General features: G+C 38.4%; 1 protein-coding gene across 3 annotated transcripts; it reads left to right on the top strand.

The window, feature by feature from the left end:
* The first annotated feature begins 1409 nt into the window (after positions 1-1409).
* Positions 1410-12142, top strand: LOC145480878 (tRNA wybutosine-synthesizing protein 5-like). 3 transcript variants are annotated; one of them, XM_081459214.1, is made up of 10 exons: positions 1410-2104; positions 3275-3341; positions 3914-4036; positions 5148-5191; positions 6209-6301; positions 8099-8266; positions 9011-9086; positions 9252-9311; positions 10047-10118; positions 11369-12142. In XM_081459214.1, the coding sequence occupies exons 1-10, from the start codon at positions 1692-1694 to the stop codon at positions 11510-11512; spliced, it is 1260 nt and encodes a 419-aa protein (XP_081315340.1). In that variant the 5' UTR covers positions 1410-1691; the 3' UTR covers positions 11513-12142. The 3 variants fall into 3 exon arrangements, with proteins under 3 accessions (XP_081315340.1, XP_081315342.1, XP_081315341.1); XM_081459216.1 differs by having other exon boundaries at positions 10055-10118; positions 11369-11505; XM_081459215.1 differs by lacking the exon at positions 9011-9086 and having other exon boundaries at positions 10055-10118.
* Positions 12143-12523: the final 381 nt, after the last annotated feature.

Genomic DNA, 12523 nt, shown 5'->3' with positions numbered 1-12523 from the left:
GTGTACCAGAGACAACCCTTTCCCTGAGTTACCCTGGCGGAGCTAACTTTTCACTTATTTCTTTGCAAAATTCAACCAACCGTTTACACGAGGATGACGAACCAGACTTGGGGGTGAGACAATTCAGGTGGGCAAGTTGACTCGCCTTGGCAGCTAAAGTAACCAACAACTTTTCTTTGAGTATACATAAACACTTTGGCTCGCCTAACTGGAACAACTCTCGGCATGGTGAGTGTCACGTAATGCCTAGATTTAAGATTTAAAGCAGCAATTTGTATCAAAGAAGAGAAAATTAACTCAGCAAAACCCACTCTGATCAAATGAGTGAGGGAAACTTAAACAAAGACGGATAATTGCACATTTGATTATTCAATAAGAGTTACGAATAATCATGCAGGGTCAACTTTTACTCGGCCTACATGGGCTACATTTTCTCATACAAACACTTGATAAAGTTGCCTCAGGGGGAGGGTTATCCCGGGTACCCGAGCCATACAAATGGGACATGTGTTGCCTCAAAGAACACCCCCACGATTTTCAAAGGGGAAGGTCCATAAACAGGACCTTAACTTAGGGCAGCTTCAATGGCAGATTCCCTCTGATGGCTTGGATTTGAATAATTGATTTAATTACTTTTAAAGAGGACTAGAACTTAAAAATCTTGCTCGAATTTCGATCCAGCGAGGCATAAGTTTCAATGCCGTGAATCAAGTTTTTACTGGGCGTTTTAAAAGCACTCACCAAAGAGAAAGAGACTGATGACCCCAAACTACCGATACATATGTACTGTATCTTACTGAAAACAACACTCATCAACGAGAGATGTAGGAATGTGGGATACTGACCTTCAGCATGCGATCCAGCTTGTCTCTTCTACCAATACACGTGAGCCAAGAGCAACGAAAGCTCTGGTGACAGCGACTTTCGGAGCTAAACGGCTTCTGTTAATTATGTTCCCGTAGTACACAGTGCAAACTATGGCCAGCAATACTTCATCCAGGTTGTTGTTAACATTATAGGCTATTGCACTTATTGTTATCACTAAATCACGAACAACAAGAACCAAAAGTCGGAACAACACCAGTTTTGCAAATGTGTACAATTCGCCCGACGATGACGGAAGGCTCTCCGTTATTTTGCTTCAAAACAATAATAAACTTTTCTCTTTTCCCGAAATTTTTGCTTCAAAAGTCGAAGTAATGTGTCTGCAACATTCTTCCATACTCAATATAACATGAAACGAAACTGATGGTTTACAAATAGAGGGAAATCATGAGTAATCGAAACGCCATTTTCTCGCTTTGTGAAGCGAGCCGCGAAGCCCAGTTTAAACCGGATGTGACGTCATTTTTTGTTGGATGATGCCTATACGAAAATTTCAGGAGTCTTCTGCCCCGCCCCTGCTGGGTAATAATTCGAATTTGCCTACGATCCAGTCCAGCACGGCGTCCAGCTCAAATTCTCTGAAATTAGGCCCAGTCCCCCCTAACTGTCAAACGGAACAACGGGTTGTCAAACGCTTCCTCCCAAAGTGAACCCAAAGTGTGGAAGTTCACGAAGTTCACCAAGTAAAGTTGATTTGTTTGTGCTTCGTTTCGACTCTATTTATCCAATGGTGTGTCGCTTCATTTAATTGAGCCAATTTTTGCATCATGGTGAGGTAGACATTAAGGACACTAGTGAATGACCTGATGATTAGAACGCGGAAGCAAATAATGCGGCTGTGTTTATTTGTCTTTCTTCCGTTGCTTGCTCGTGGAAATGAATTGCTGGGACATTTAGAGCCATTATTCTCACACGGTAAGAGGCTGGAAGTGGAAGTGTACGATGGATTTCCAGCAGCGGAAGAATTCTTCAAGAGATTCGTGGACAATGCAAAGCCAGTTCTGTTTCGCGGGGGAGCCATGTTATTCCCAGCTTACTCCTTGTGGAATGACGAGTATTTTCTTTCCTTTCCTGAAAGCGAGGAAAGTCTGGTGACAGTGGAAGTTGAGAAGAAAGAAAATCGTTCAGCTCCTGGGGAAGACATTTCATTTGCAGACTTTGTTCGAGAATTGCACTCGTCTGGGAAATACATGATTAGCTCAGTGCCAGAATTCCTCAGGTAATCTATAAAACCCGAGTCCAGCAAAAGTCGACATTTAAAGCTGCACTCAGCAAAATACTGGTGCCATCCATTTGCAGCGACGTTTCAAGTGAGAAGTCCCTCTTTATTATCTCTAGCTCTCCTCCTCCCACGGCAGTTTCAGCAGTTTTGAAATATGTTGTTGGCTCACTCACTAGTGTAACTTTATGGGGAGGTGGCGGGCAGCAGGTATATTTTGCAGGTTGTAGGTTGCAAGTTGAAACGACTTGTTTATTTGAGTTGAAGTCCAATAAACCCCAGTATAAAGGCTAAGCAACCTGAGCTAATTTGAGCTAACCCGTAGTGCTATTGAGGCTAACCAAAGTGCTAAGTAGACTCACTCGGACTCGAAAGTGGAGTTTTCAACCTGCAATCTGCTAAACGTACCTGCCTGGGGGGGAGGGGGGGGGGGGGGAAGCATACCCAGTGTTTGGGCCCAAGCAATGTATATTATGAATGTACTTATTTACCTGATTTTTGAGGTCACACACCAGGTGATATGTCTGATATGTTGCATTAGTCAGCAAATGTCAACATTGACTTGTGTGACCTGGTATACTGGCAACTTTCATTGGCATACAGCAAAACTCACATTTGTCATCCCCGTAGTGGGTATTCCCTTAATGGGCTATATAGACCATATTTGCACCAAACGGTATGTTTTTTGAGCTGTTTTAGTCTGAAATAGGGTATGGTTTGTGCACTCTGGTCTTGAATTGTGTAATGATGTTTTATGTTTTAGAAAGGTCAGGTCCAAAATAGGGTTTTGAATTTTTTTTTTGGGGGGGGGGGAGAGGGGGAGGGTTGACATCATACACTGACTTCCTGGCCATGCCACTTCCTCAAGTTAGATGATTTCATGATGGCAAGCAGCCTGCAGATGGACTAGCATCTCATCCAGGGGATTGGGGGAGGGGGTGGGAGGTCGGTGTGATATGCAGACTTCACCCTACCCATTCAGTCGGAAGACTCGAGAAGAAACCTGATCATGCGATTGAAGCGCATGACCATGGATTTCTGTGATTTTCCCTTGTAAACTCATTGTCTGATGTGTAGTAACGAGTTATTTTTACACCATTAGTGCTTATATTGACCTAAAGAAATAAATGTTTACTAATTTTTGTCCTATGACAATCTGCACTCATGAAGGCATGATGTGTTTGTTCCTCCTCCTATTGCTTGTCAAGATATAACACAAGGAAACCTTGTGCAAGAAGTAAGTACTTTAACTGCTGTAATAGTATTTGTCTCGGAAAGGTTATGCACCATCTAGTGATGCATGTTTAGGTTCAGGGCTTACATTATCATGTAGAGATTCACACTGTTGCATGATACTGTGTCAATTCTAGATCCCTATTATAAAATAACATTTTTTTTATTTGGAGTCACAAACTATTGTAAGTTGCATATGATTTCTGATATTAGGGTCCATTCTACTTATGAAAAGATAAGCTTTATAAAAGAAAGTCATTCTTTAAAAGCACCTGCAATAGTTTGTCTATTTAAAGAAAAAAATCCATGAAATTGTTTGATTAACAACCCCAGGGCTCGAAAAAAACTTGAATTCCAGCTTGCTTTTGGGACAAGTATCTCTCAAATATTGCTTGCCCTGGGCAAAATCATAGTTTGATCTTTTAATGAATTAGTCGGCAGATGACTTGCCTGATCCCAGCTTGCCCATCAGGTAATGAGAGGGAAAAGGTACTTGCCCAGAAGGAGAATCTACTTGTCCCGGACAACCAAATGGCACTTTTTTTGAGCCCTGACCCATGCTTATTTCAATTGTAGATGCTGTGGTTTAGCAGTGGAGGAACCAAGTCTGTTCTTCACAATGATCATGCAGAAAACATCATGTGTGTATTCAGTGGGACCAAGGAATTCTTTTTGATAGACAAGGAATATCAGGAACTGGTATAAAATTAGTTTGTAATTATTTTAACTCAAAAATCTGAAACATTAGCCAGAATATTTGACCAAAGTGGCCAATCAGAATGAGATTACTTTCTACAGTGTAGAACCTTCCTGGGTCAGTTGTCCCAGATGAGATGCTAGCAGCGAGTCCATTGCACGTATTCACCCATCATAAGGTTGAGTTGAGCTAGGCAGTTTAATTGAGAGCACCATCTGTATTCCTGGGTGACTAAGATGAAATATCTTGCTCAAGGATGTAAAACAAATGATCCTGATCAGTGGCTGAAGCATTGAGGACCACTCAATCCTAAGACTAGCATGCCCACTAGATTAATAGGCCTGTGTCATTGACTACATGTACCTCAAAGTCCCAAGAAGAATCAGTGATCAATCCAGTTATCTGTGCTTCTAAGACTAATATTATTAGAAAACAGTCCTAAGAAAATATGCATGCTGATTGGTTAAAAATCGTGTTTCTATAACTCGATAGAAACACAGAACTAGCATGAGCTCAGTTGACATAATGATGGCGTGAGCAAAGATAATTTACATTTTGATAATCAAAGTTAACAAATTGTTTTCCTTTTTATCGTTGCGGTGTTTTCTAAAAGAAATAGAAAACATGTTCTCCGTGTTTCTATCAAGTTATAGAAACACCTGTGAAAGTTTGGGAGAACTCATGTGGCTTGTGTTCCCACCGCATTTCTCGTTCTCCCAAACTTCCACTCGTGTTCCTATAACTCGATAGAAACACTCAAACACTGGAACGACTCAAACAGAATAAGACACAACTTTCACAAATCAAAAATCAAAAAATAAAAAGAACAAGAACAAAAACCGTTTTTGGCGATTTACTCTGTTAATTTTGTATTATTTGATGGGAAGCATTTTGTAAATTGTTTCTGTGGGTGATTTTAGATTTGACTACTCCATTTTTGCACAAATCTTTAAGGCTTGTCACTCCTGGGGGATATGTTGTGACGTAAGTTATTATTTATTAAAATTGATGTCATAATATTTTATGTTAACAATCTTACTGCCTTAAATAATGAATTGCACAGACGATATTTAACCTGTGGTAATAAAAATATTTTGCTGTCATTTTCTGTAGGTTAATGTGACAGAGCGTGGGTATTCTCAGGTAGATGTTGACAGGTTTGTATATTTGGCTGTGATTATTACGCTCTGCAATGCGCACATTTAGAAAGCTTTGTAGTTGTGGCCATGCAAAGCATAATTTGACGGCTGATAATGCTTTCAAGTAGCTAATATTGTACTAAACTTTTAGCAGGATGGTAACAAAGAAGAAGAATTATATCCAATATTCTGAACCAGTGCTGTCAAGTGAACTTTTTAAAATGTAGTTTCTAAGGCAAGAGTTGTTCTTTATTGTACATAATTAATAGTGTTTATCTGTGACAACACTTGAGAACATGTACCCTGAAGGCTGGATGGGGTGTACCATGTTTAAGAGATGTAAGACTGTCTGATGGCTTCTTCATTTACTGCATTTGTTTTAAAAGTAATGCAGTGTACCCTTATAGTGTACGGGTGTAGTGACCATATACACACATGTGCATGTGCACACCTCGGGAAATCTAAGGAATAAATATATTTATTGATTTATTGGCGAAAAGCCTCTTAGAGAAATAATTAAATTGGCTTGTTTGACTTAAAGTTCTTCTCATTATATTACGGTGATTTTGCAAATATGAAATACAGAATGAAACTTTCAAACATTAGAAGTGCTAATCCAGCTCAATGCTGAAGTTCAAATCCCAATATACCTTTCCCACATTCCACTTTGAACAGTGCGTACTAACAACAGCACCAGAGCGAGGTTGGGGTGGACATTTTCACACATCTGCTGTGTTTTTGTCCACCCTGACTTTGATTCGGCGCCATTGTTTGTTGGAATGTGGGAAAGGTCTGTTAGCTTATCATGTAAATGTGATCAAGATGAAATGAGAGATTATATGGACAGGTGGGTTACCCCACCAAACTTATAGTGTTAGTTATAGGCAGGTTACCCTGCCTACCCTGGGTTTGCCACCTCAATTAGTCACAAATATTTGTTTGTGAGTGGTAATGCTTTTAATCATTTGTATACATGTACATACACTGGAATGTTAAACATGTTAATCCGGTAGTCTTTTGTATAACTTAATTTAGGGTTGACCTGTTCAAGTATCCTGGACTCCACAATATAGAACATCACTTTGCCTTCATAGAACCTGGTGACTGTCTTTATGTACCTTTTCTTTGGTAAGTAGATTTTTACCCATTTTATCAGCGACAATGATTTTGTCTCTAATTCTATAGATTAATCACTAATTGTCATAAAAATTGGCCATATTCTTAACAGATTGGGTACCCAGGCAAATGATGTTATTGATGGAATAAAATTAATTATTCTATATTAATTAACTTCTTGTATTATCAAGGCTCTGTTATGTGAAGTGCCAATAAACCAGCAAGTAGAGAATGATAAAATGACAATGAATGACATGCCTTAATTGTGTTGAAATTCTGACAGCAGCACAAGGACCTTCTGCAAACTATATTGCGACAAACTTAAACATGCATAACCCAGTAACAGGACCTCACTATTTTGTTTCACTTTATAAACAACCAGTATAGTGTAATGTTCAGATTTTGTAATCTAACTTCTAGAGACACCCTATGGACATTCTTAACAAGCACATTCTTAGATTCCTACTAAAGGACTTAATGATGTGCCCTATGGTAATTTACTGGATAAAATTAATTTAAAACCTCTGTATATAAGATGCCTTCAAAATATTTTAGTTATACTATATAAGAGTCTCTTTTTTGATAGCTATTCAAGATATTTAAGTAATATGTTTACTCTACACTTTACAACCTATAGTTTACGTGGTAATTATATTCTGTCTCTTCCTGATCTGAAAAGAACAACTTACAGCCTGCATTCTTATCATATTTAGCTGCTAAATTATGGAACTCTCTTATGGACTCACTTAGAACTTCTACTTTTGCAGACTTAAAGCAAAAGATATTACAGTATGACTCTTTTCAGTAGCATTGCAACTTTTATCTAGTTTTATTATGTACATAGTTCAGCACATTCATAATTTTTAGCATGTTTATTGTATGTTGTATTTTGTTGTATTTGAGTTACTTGAGAGGAAATAAAGTATACGTATGTAACTATGTGTATGTTTACAAGTAAGTGTAGTTATAGTACTGAAAACAAAAAAATATATAAATATTTGTTTACTGTGCCTGTGGGCTGTTAATTAAATATAATTTAATTATGATAATTCCTCTTTCTTGAAGCTAATTTTTAGCCTCAGGAATCGGGAATTATCATAAATAAATTAAATGCTGTTGCAAAGAATTGATCTGCCCATTAATATCCAGTAATGTAGCAAAACTGCAAGCTATAACAGTTTTTAGTTCCAAGAATTAACACTTAGAATTCTCCTGATCAGTCTTGATCCATGCCACTTATGTAACTCGTCTTGTGAGAATTTGGTATAATAATCATAATCATAATCCTAATCATAGTCATAATCATAATCATAATATATTTATATAGCGCCTTTTCCACAAGATTCAAAGGCACTGCTTGCACTAATGAAATAGAAAAAATAAAATTTAAACTACTTACATTATAAGTTATAGGCTCGAATAAACTGGAGAGTCACGAGTTGGCATTTAAAATTCTCTTCAGTACTACTTAATTTAACATAATGTGGCAGTTCATTCCAAAGTTCAGGAGCAACAACTGAAAAGACCTGTCTACCATAGGAGTTCAGATTAAAATGAGGTTCAACCAGTAAATTCTTAAAAGAGCATCTTAGACCGAGGCTGGGGTTGTATGGTCAAAGGAGTTCTTGTATGTAGGTAGGAGCTTGTCCATGCAGGGTCTCTCATCAGGGCATGCATAAATCTGTTTGTCATGATTAATGCCGGTCACTTTCCAGTGTGAATGTGATAGCTATTAACAATGTTTAATATTAAACTTATCACTCCTGGTTATTAAGGTTCAGTATAACCGGTTTATATTTTGCTGTGTAGGGTACATCATGTGCGATCTAATGATGTGAATATAGCTGTTAATATCTGGTGGAGGCATGGGGTGGAAGTGAACTTCAGTTACTGTGATGCACAGCCAGGCAGAACAATTAAAGATGTGACATTTATTGGATTTGGAGCTCTTCATGAAGCCCAGGAGAAGTTGATCAGGTATGATTAGTAATTGTGTTGTTTTGATCTTGTGATAGTCAGGTACAAGGATTTATGTAATTGTTTGTAGTTTTGGTTATTGGTTTGGTTCCAGATGGGGGAGGGCTCAACTAAGATATTCCTTTTTTTAAATTATTTATTTAAATTATTTTTATATTCTTCAAACTTAAGTTGTTATTATTACAGTGTCTCTCAAGACTGCTGTCAACCCTGTTGGGTGGAGGGGGGGAGGGGGGGGGGGGGGAGGCAGAGGAGATTTGAAGATAGCCTGAGCTTTATCATCATTTCATTCAGGGCATGTTGTGCAATAATGCTGAATTCACTTCACATGACAGACACTGGAAGTGTTTAGTGAGCGTTAATATATGTTATGTTACTTCTTCAATCCCCTCAAAATGTTTACTGTTGATCTTGCTGCGACTGGTTCTACAGCAAAAATATTGTTTTTTCATTGAGAGAGTTGCAAATCTACTCTACTGAATACAAATTTTAATTTGGTTAAGATAACCGTCTACATTTCCTACAGTTCCGTAGTCAGCCAGCAATATTAATGCTCTGGTTTATAGTCTGTCACTTTTGGCGATATTTCTCCTTTATGATTCGTTTCATCCTCTGTTTAAGTTATACTGCTTTAGATTTGGGGTTCCTTTTGGGTGGACAGTCGTGATCGAGACTGAACCGTGTAAATGCCATAATTTGAGTTTACTGAATTTCCTGAATGAAATGAACCCTTTTTCTCCAAAGAAACCGTTTAGTTCAGGCTGCCAAGCTAAGTGACAATGACCTAACTCTTGAAGGACTTCAAGATTTCTTCATACAGGTGATTATTGAAGTAGAACTCTAGGTAAATTAGTTTTCAGTGAGTGATGTCTGCAAGCATACACTCAATACTTCACTATTGATAGGAAAAAGGATTTTGTCCACCACAATTATCATAAACCTTCATTTGCTGGGCATTGCAAGCCATTTTGTTTTTCTCTTGTAGCCGGATGTTTTTGGACCTGGTGTTGAATGGACTGATGGCATGCTTGAAGTTGTTAAAAAGGTGATTTATAGGTTCCAATTGGGCTTGTTTTCTTTGGTTTGACATGCAACTTGCTCTATAGCAGCGAGTGTCATGTGCTGTACTTAAGCAATAGAACACTTTATCTGTGTTTACATAGCCTCATCTAAACACGAGGAGGGTTTGGAGAATTCAAGACAGTTATGCAAACCTGAGACGTAGTTGAGGGTTTGCATAACTTTCGAGAATTCTTCCAACCCCCGAGTGTTTAGATGAGGCTATGTAAACATGGGAAAAGTGTTCTATTGCTTTTATAAAATGTTTCTCAAAAATACGCACGAATCTAAAACGTCACAACCGTGTTTACATACTCTCATCTAAACACACCTATCGACCAATGAGAGCACGCGTAGTAGCTCAGTTATTTTATAACATCCTTTTTATACCTTTCCCACACTTGTCATGGAATACTTGTCTTTGCTTTGACACCTGATTGGCCGATGGCTTTTATTACGCTTGTTGCAATAAGTTAGCTGTATTTGGCAACCTTGTTCCCAGAGAGAGAGAGGACCCTGGGAATGAGATAACAATTTTGGTTCCACCGCGGGTGGTTCCACCACACTCAGTAGAAGACATTTCAAACTTGGGAGCCCTTAATGCAATTATAGCTTTCCAGCACACACACACATACTTTAACATAAGCTTGGAAGGAGCAAGATACATAACGATATATAACCTTGGACTTAACTGATAACTTTGTTCTGCTTTGTGATTAAGCTGTTTAGTTTGATGGACAAATCACAAGATGGCAAGATAACGTTTATTGAGCTGAACAGTTTACCTGCAGAGGTAAGTCTTTCCCTGTTTAGACATGACTCAGTATTCCCCAAAAGCTGTTAAACATCTACATAAATAATAAACAGTGGCTTGATATTTCAAAATCATCCTACCTGATCGTCACTTTTCCCACTTTGTTCAAATTTTGATTCAGTTCTACCTCCGGGGGAGGGGGAGGGGGAGGGGGTGGGGGCGGGGGCTTCTCATAGAAATAGGACGGTGGTGCTCGTCCAAAATTTTGAAAAGAACCCCTAATAGGTACTAAGATCCTGTTTTGTGGGCGTGTCTTGAATTTTTATTCATCCCTAAGAGGTACCAATTCTTAAACAACACATTATCTCCTGTCATATTTTTTTCGGCTCAATACCCGAAAAGGTACCTGAAAAGCTCCCGATGTGAACCTTTTGAGGCTAAACACCCTAAGAGGTACCAAAACTGCCGTTTTAACCCCTAGAGGGTACGACGAGCACCCCTGTAGTCCCCTCCCCGGGGTTCTAACCATGCTTGTGAACTCAATGCTAGTACCCAGCTCGACCTGGGGTACTTGCCATAAGAGACGGTCAGGGTTGGGTGCAGAGGTCTCAGGTATGAGTTATCAGTGATTTCTCAGCTATCAAGTGCAATTTCAACCCGTTTCCCTGCTATTAGTAAATTTTGATGATGTCAGATATTAGCTGTGGTCTAAAAATGTCATTTCTTCAGCTGACAGTTAAAATTTGACCAATTCTCAGCTACTGGCTAAGCCCCATCGAGATCTCATTAGCATGCCAGCCTGTAGATAAAGCCGCCATCAGGAGCCGTCAACAGCGTTCAGAGGCGGCTGTATTTCACAAAGTTGTTTTAAGAAGGAATCCACCAGAAGTTTGAGTAACGATTGGACAAAACGTGACGGCTTTGAATTTTGTACCAAGAGTATTTACATAAAAAAAAAACCATATCTAACAGCACCATATGTCGAAAACAAATGTTGAAGTTCATATGAAACACTTGAAAATACTGGTGAAATGAAACTGATGATGAAATTTTACCTGTGTTTGCACAATTTCTCTGAACTTTGAAATTTGTTTTCTCGAGTTCCCATGGGAAGTTGTTTTCCGTGTTATTTCATTCAACTCCTTTATAGTCAGCTTTAAGAAAATGAAAAAAGGACAGTCAAATATCTAAAATTATTCTGGTACCTGGTTTTTTTCCACTAAAAACTGAAATTGCTTGATTTCGTCTGAAAGTCTTCTCTTCTGATGTTCTCTGTTGTTTCTGTGTAGGATTGGGAGAAGATCCGTGTGCTGGTGACTGATTTGACTGAACTAGTAATGGCGCAAAACGACCAGGCAATAGAACAAGAGGCTCATTTTACAGAAGCGGAACATTGGCAGGAAAATGAACCACAGATACATACGGAACTTTGAGAAGAACTAGAGAACAAGTTGTATGTCTAGCGACATTTAAGCTCTTGATTAACTTAGGTAAATGTAACAGCAGATTTTTAAGCCATAGCGTCGCTCAAGTTCTTATCCTTGTAACGTAGCTATAGTAGTTAGAACTGCGTTATTGCGGCCACTAAGTGTAGCTGTTGTTCTAAAGAAAAGTAGTGAACATTCTGTCCTGCAACCGAGCTAATGGACCTTGATTTATTCTAACAAGTTGGTTTGAAGGGTTCGGTTTAGATTTGTTGCCGAAAAGCGCCGTGGTGCTTTGTGAAGAGCCGGACATAGCTAATTTCGTAATCTTTCTTTTGACCCAAGTTTGAATTTGTAATTCTAAGTTTTATAATTTATGTATTTGTCTTACCTCTGCACTCAGTAAAGTACCAGGCAAGTTTGAGTTGAGCATTTCCAGAGCTCTGTTTACTGGGAAATGACAAACCACAAGATGATGTGAAATAGTTTTAAGTTTACGACGTATAGTTCACTTTGTTATGGATAAACCCTTGTACTCTTTCTGAACAGGACTTTCTGACAACCCTTCACGGATCGAGATTATTTAATGCTTCTTTTTATAAGTTTTAATAAAGAACGTGTTATTTATTGTGTTTCAAATCCTTTGTAGTCTTGTTACCTCAGTCAGGAAAGAAATTGCTTATACTGAAGAAAAAAGAGAAGCTGACATACCGTAAACTGCCGCTTATAAGCCCTCCCGAGCCCGCTTTTTGTACGATCACGTCATATTTTATTGATCGTATTTAGAAAATGCTGTGACTTTTTTCTTTTTATTGAATAAGGAAAAAGGGCCGACACGTTTTTTCGGCACTTAAGGTCCAGAAACTAAGGAACAAATTACATTAACGAAAAACAAAATTTGCTTTTACTAAAAGCCTAAGTTTTCGAAAGGTGATTCGGACGCTCGCATGTAGAAGTAAAAAACTCGACAAGTAATTTTATTTCAAAGTTATTGGTATACTTTGATAGCGAGCTTCATAA

This window comes from Orbicella franksi, chromosome 3, assembly GCF_964199315.1.
Source record: "Orbicella franksi chromosome 3, jaOrbFran1.1, whole genome shotgun sequence".
In the NCBI taxonomy this organism is placed as follows: domain Eukaryota; kingdom Metazoa; phylum Cnidaria; class Anthozoa; order Scleractinia; family Merulinidae; genus Orbicella; species Orbicella franksi.
The sequence above is the reverse complement of the archived record's forward strand: the minus strand, read 5'-3'. Positions and strand labels throughout refer to the sequence as shown.

Bases quoted from the DNA above. Each gene is read 5' to 3' on its own strand.
- LOC145480878 (XM_081459214.1), top strand. From the start codon at position 1,692: ATGATTAGAACGCGGAAGCAAATAATGCGGCTGTGTTTATTTGTCTTT. The intron at 6,302-8,098 runs GTAAGTAGATTT...TTTGCTGTGTAG, and splicing joins CTTTATGTACCTTTTCTTTG to GGTACATCATGTGCGATCTA. The intron at 9,087-9,251 runs GTGATTATTGAA...TTTCTCTTGTAG, and splicing joins TTCAAGATTTCTTCATACAG to CCGGATGTTTTTGGACCTGG.